This window comes from Pteropus alecto, unplaced genomic scaffold, assembly GCF_000325575.1.
Source record: "Pteropus alecto unplaced genomic scaffold, ASM32557v1 scaffold40, whole genome shotgun sequence".
Classification (NCBI taxonomy): Eukaryota; Metazoa; Chordata; class Mammalia; order Chiroptera; family Pteropodidae; genus Pteropus; species Pteropus alecto.
The window spans coordinates 16178152-16183723 of record NW_006431919.1 but is presented as its reverse complement, the minus strand read 5'-3'; the positions used below and the strand labels follow the sequence as shown (position 1 = coordinate 16183723).

The 5572-nt window shown below is 55.4% G+C and overlaps 2 protein-coding genes across 2 annotated transcripts in view; one reads left to right on the top strand and one right to left on the bottom strand.

The window, feature by feature from the left end:
- KCNIP1 (potassium voltage-gated channel interacting protein 1) overlaps nt 1–5572 on the bottom strand; it is a 263099-nt gene that overhangs the window by 240769 nt on the left and 16758 nt on the right. The window lies entirely within an intron of this gene.
- KCNMB1 (potassium calcium-activated channel subfamily M regulatory beta subunit 1) overlaps nt 129–5572 on the top strand; it is a 5851-nt gene continuing 407 nt past the window's right edge. Inside the window, exons 1-3 of the mRNA XM_006906509.1 lie at nt 129–280; nt 1692–1863; nt 5377–5569. Coding sequence (XP_006906571.1) covers nt 147–280; nt 1692–1863; nt 5377–5569 — 499 coding nt within the window. The 5' untranslated portion in view covers nt 129–146. The remainder of the gene's footprint in view (nt 281–1691; nt 1864–5376; nt 5570–5572) is intronic.

The window sequence follows — 5572 nt, the reverse complement described above, 5'->3', positions numbered from 1 at the left end:
GCTCCGTGTAAAAATTGGGGTGATGTCAGTATTTGAGCATCCTTCCCTCTCGCCTGTCTTTCCTTCCGTGGGTGAACTGTCACCTGTGCTGATCTCGTATCTATGTGCCTCTCTGGCCCTAGAAATGACCACTGTCCCCGGTGGACATGGGGAAGAAGCTGGTGATGGCCCAGAAGCGGGGAGAGACTCGAGCCCTTTGCCTGGGTGTGGCCATGGTGGCGTGTGCCGTCATCACCTACTACATCCTGGGCACGACCGTGCTGCCCCTCTACCAGAAAAGGTACCAAACCCTCCTGGCCCGTCCCCATCCTCCGGCCTCTCCCCTGAGGGTGTGGTCTGCAGGGAACCCCAGCCTCATTCCTACCCCTTCCCTTGACCCTGACATCAGGCAGCAAGTTCTGGACAAGCCTCATTCTTAGGGTCAAGTGTCCAGATGCAGGGAGAGGGTAGACTGGGACTTGTGGGTGACGGATGTGGGAGGCCCTCTACACAAAAACCACCAAAGGACCAGAACGAATACTCCAGTGTGACTTTCACCTGGGGAGGAATCAGTCACACAATTTCGTTGCTCATCTGCACAGTTTAACGACTCCCCTCTGAAACCTCCCATTCGGTGGGCATCTAGCCTCCTGTTGAATACCTCAAGTGATGGGGAGCTCACTACCTCACCGTGCATACCTACTTTCTGATAAGCAGGAAGTGTCTACATGGAGCCGAAATGTGCTCCCCTGGAGCTCTGCTCTGGAAGTTCAGAGAATGTTCCGTGCCCTTGCCTCCTGATATCTCAACCACTTGAGCTTTTATGAGAGACGCCGTGAAGTTCTTGATCCATGCTCTATTTGGAACAAACGCACTCAGTTCTTTCAGCCCGCTCTAAAGATGAGTGTCAGACCCTTGCTCCGGGCACGTTCCAGCTGCTGCGGGCCCCCTCTGTCCGCTAAGCGGGGGATGAGTCGCAGCTGATTCGCGGCGGGCGTGTCGATGAGTCTGCCAGCCTCTCCTCGGTCTGCTTCTCCCTCACTTTGTATTGGACTAGAGCAGTTCTAGGCTGGAACTTGCCCGAGTGAGGCACCATTCAGAGCAGCACGTGCCTCCGAATGTCACCTTCAGGTTAAGCACAGTCCCCGCCATCTTCCCCACCCTGGCACAAAGCCAGCCCCTCCATCTCTGCTCTGTAGGGGAAAGGGCACAGATTCTGAAGCCCCCCCAACCTGGCTTCAGGTCCTGTGTGGCCTCAGAAAAGTCACTCGACCTTTCTGAGCTTCTCTTCCGGGCCCTGCAAGATGAGGCTATGGAGACAGGGTCTCGGGCCCGGCTGCTCGTCAGAACCACTGCAGGGCCTTCAAAAGCATGTCGGGGCCTGGGCCTCGTCCACCTTAAGATTTTTGATTAACTTGGTCTAGGGTGGGGCTTAGACATGGGAAAAGCTTTGCCAAGCTCCCCAGGATTTGGGTCGAGCAGCCAGGGTGGCAACTATTTGTGTTGATGATATTTAACCGGCATTGATATTCAGATTCTGTGTCCTCCCCTTTTGTGCTGGATGCTCTGGGGAGATGGAGATGAGGGTCCCAGCCCTGGATCTCTCTAAAGGGGTCCAAACCAGGAGTTCCGTGACATCCAGGTTCTAAGATGTGTGTGTGCGTGTGTGGTGTGTGTGTGTGTGTGTGTGTGTGTGTGTACGCTCTCCCTAGCGTGTGGACCCAGGAATCCATGTGCCATCTGATTGAGACCAACATCAGGGACCAGGAGGAGCTGGAGGGCAAGAAGGTGGCCCAGTACCCGTGCCTGTGGGTCAATGTGTCCGCTGTGGGCCGCTGGGCTGTGCTGTATCACACAGAGGACACTCGGGACCAGAACCAGCAGGTACTAACCGGGGGCTGGGTCCCTGCCTCCTCAGCCCTGGCAGGTGTGCAGGCCTGTCCCTACCTGGCTCCCTGTCTCCTCTCTGGAGAGCCGACACCGAGAAAGATGAACCCACTTGACCGGGGACCACAACTGGCACGAAGTCCGGCTAGACCTAGCCCTTCTGTGTCGGAGTCAGACAGACCTGGGTTTGAATCCCTGTTCGGCCACTAACAGGCTGTGTGACCTGGGACAGCTGACGTACCCTCAGTTTCCACCTTAGCTGGGGTGCTGTTATGAAGTCAGAGATGACATGTGATGTGCCAAGCTCGATGTCGGGTGGATAGCACGCGCTCAAAATGAGACTATCGATAGTGTTTTTACCCTCTTCTATAAAGTGAGTCAAATGAGCGGTCAGGCCCAGAGCTGAGCCCACAGAGGAGAACCCCTGTGAACCTCCCACGCCGGGACACCAGGGGCCCGAGTCAGGAGCAAAGCCAGCGCTTGGGAGATTTTCCCATCACTGCCTTCCAACAACCCTCCTCCACTCCCAAATCCACCACCACAGCCTTTCCTAAAGGAAATACAAGTTGCCCTATATTCATTCACTCAATCGCTCATTCATTCAACAGTTATTGTTGAATGAATTGTTATTGTTAGTCCGATGTTGGGAGTTTGGACTCGAGAGGAAAGAGCTCATGAGCGAAATTATACCTAGCAGGGAGGGAGAGGTGCCATAGAGAGGAAGAGAGAAAATCACGGGGCTAAAGGAGGGAGGGGCTTTCCCGCCGACAGTGAGCTGGGGGTATCAGGAAGGCATTTGGGTTCGGCCTTTAAAAATCAAGCAGGTACAGGATCTGCAGAAACAGACACACCGCGGGCAGGGCACAGACCGAGGCTGGGGAGACAGGTGTCTGAGGGCTGAGAATTACTGCTGTGAGCACCTGGGCGTCTGTACAGGGCTCAGGGTCCGGGGAGCAGGATCGAAGTAGTGCAGACGGGTGTGGGGTTCAGTGACTGGGCAGAGAGATGGGACCGCAGCAAACCGCCAGGACAAAGATCGGGCTGGAAGCAGGGATGGATGCTGAAGTCAGAATTTGGTGGTTGATCGTGTGGGAAGGGTCAGGGTTCCTGGGGGGACGGTGGGCTCATGGACAGTGCCGGAGGGGTGGGTCTGGACAGTGCAAGGTGACCAGGCCTTTCCTGTCATCACTGGCATGACTCAGCCCCACCAGGCGGAAGAACAGCTTCCAAACCCTCTGAATCAGCTCCCCCTAGGACTCCTGCCTCTTCTTGGCACTTGGTGGCCCCTGATTTATCCCAAGGAGCAAGAACCATATTTGCAAAGACAAGCAGAGTGACCATGGGTGTGACAGGGATTGGGAGCAGGCTGGCTTGCAGGCCGCCTCCCGAATCCCGAGTTTACCAGCTCAGAGGAGCGAGAGGCCAGATCGTCCCCTGAGATGAGCTGTCAACAGCATGTGAGACATGCGTCTGTCTGGCCCTGGAAGGGCAGCAGTGGTTGGCAGCCACTGGCCGTTCTAGCTTCTCTCCTGTCACACCCAGGCATCACCAGGAGCAGTGCTAACGGCGGGCTGCCTCCCGGGTAGGACCGTGGAAGCACCTTTATGTTTTGTCATGCGGCTGGGTCGAGGAGGCAGCTGACCCTCTCTCTACCTTTGTTCAGCTCTGGGGTGCAGGGGGCCAGTGCTCCCGCCAGGCCAGCTGGGTGTTGTGCGAAAGGCCCCTCTTTAAGAAGGGAAAGAAGGAGCTATTGTTTCAATTTCATAGTTGAGTCGCAATATTATTATTTATTATTGTTTATAGCAGCACCTCCCACTTATCGAGCCCTTACTGCGTGCTGCGCTCCACGCTAAGTGTTTACATGCATCGTCCCTCCTGCTCCCCACAACAATTCCACTAGGCAGGCACCCTCACAAATCGATTTCCCAAGGCTCAGAGAAGTTGCGACACTCGCCAAGGTCACACAATTCGGAACGGGTATTCGAACCCTGGCCTGCCTGGCTCCGTAACCATACCGTTGCTCAGTGGGCTAGGTTAGCCAAGGTCACAGTCAGAAGTATTGAGGAGACTCGGGCTAGGCCCTCTCAGCTCAGGATTCTGAATTCACCTTCTCCTGAGACCTTGCAGTGCCCGAAACACTGAACGCCAGATTACTCAGGGGCCAGCTTCTCCCCAGCTTCAGCGAAATAATACCCTGGCTGGCTGGTGACCTATTTCTGGATGTGGTTCCCCCACTTCCCAGGATCATACTTTGTTCCCCTGGAGGAAGTGCTGTCAGGGCCAAGGCAGCTTTGGGGCGGGGCCTCTTCCAAATCCAGGGAGTGACTGAGGCCTGGGATGAAAGTGGCTTACTCTAGGCCAGTGGTCCCAAACATCTGCATAGGAATGACTGCTGGGCCCCATCCTCAGAGATTCAGAGAGCCAGTCCTCCAGGTGGTCTGCTCGGGGTGCTAGGGCTGACCAGACCTGCAGAATATCTCCCAGACACTCAAGTAAGCACCATTCAGACCTCCCCACCCAGACCAGAGATAGAGCGAGGGTCTCTGCTGTGCCTCCTCTCCAGCGGGACCTCATCTGACCCGGCCAGAGGTCGCAAGAACAATGTTCCGTGTCAGAATGAAATGGCCCACGCTGTCTGCACAAAGCTCTTTTAAATGCACGCTCTCTCTGCCTTGAATCCCAGCATCTAATATCGGCTTGCCAGCATCTTTTATTTGGCTCACAAAGAGTTAGACCTCAAAAGGTTTCGATGTGAACTTTTGCCAATATTTTTAAAATGTGAGAGTTCAAATTAAAATCTGGTTTCCTGGCTTCTCGTGAAATGTCAGAGGCCTGGCTGCAGTAGGTCTTCTGTATCTCACGGTGTCTGCTGTCCAGATGGAGTGATGACTGCCAGTCTGAGTGTGTCTGGCTGTCTCCATCGCACTGGGCCCTGCAGCTCCCTGACAATTCTCCCTGGCTCCAAGGCAGGTGTCAGTTGGCACCTGCCATCTTGTTCCTTCACCTACTGTGCTCGTAGAGGTTACCTGCATGAGCCCTGAATGTAATTGAGCATGTGACCTTGGCTCTGAATCCAAATACAGAGCCCATTGGGCCTATGTCACTAACTGTCACTCATCAGTCTCCTTAGACAGTTAAGCTTGAAGTCCTTCTTTAATAGCATCTTACATGGACAAAGATACTGCTATTGGCCTATTTCAGAGATGAAGCCGTTAAGGCTCAGAGAGGGTAAGCGATTTGCCCGAGGTCCCACGGCTGCTGGAACCAGAGCCAGGGCTCCCGCTGGGGCCTCTGCCTCCAGGTATGCAGCATGTACCCTGAGCAGCTCCAGGGCCACCTGCCCACAGATGACCCTGAAGGCACGCTCCGGAACGATGCTGTGACTCCCACCAGGGACCTGACTCCAAAGCTGGCATTTTTTTTTTTTCCTCCATGCCGGCTGCTCATCTCTAGGTCCTAAGAAGCAGGGACTCCCAGCCCATGGGTGGGTGCTCTTCCTTCTCCCCACAGTGCTCCTACATTCCGGGCAGCCTCAGCAACTACCCGACGGCCCGGGCCGACGTGGAGAAAGTCAGGGACCGACTCCACGAGCTCCGGGTTTTCCACTGCTTCTCGGCGACGCGGGCGAACGAGACCAGCGTCCTGTACCAGCGCCTCTACGGGCCCCAGGCCCTCCTCTTCTATCTCTTCTGGCCCCTTACTGCTG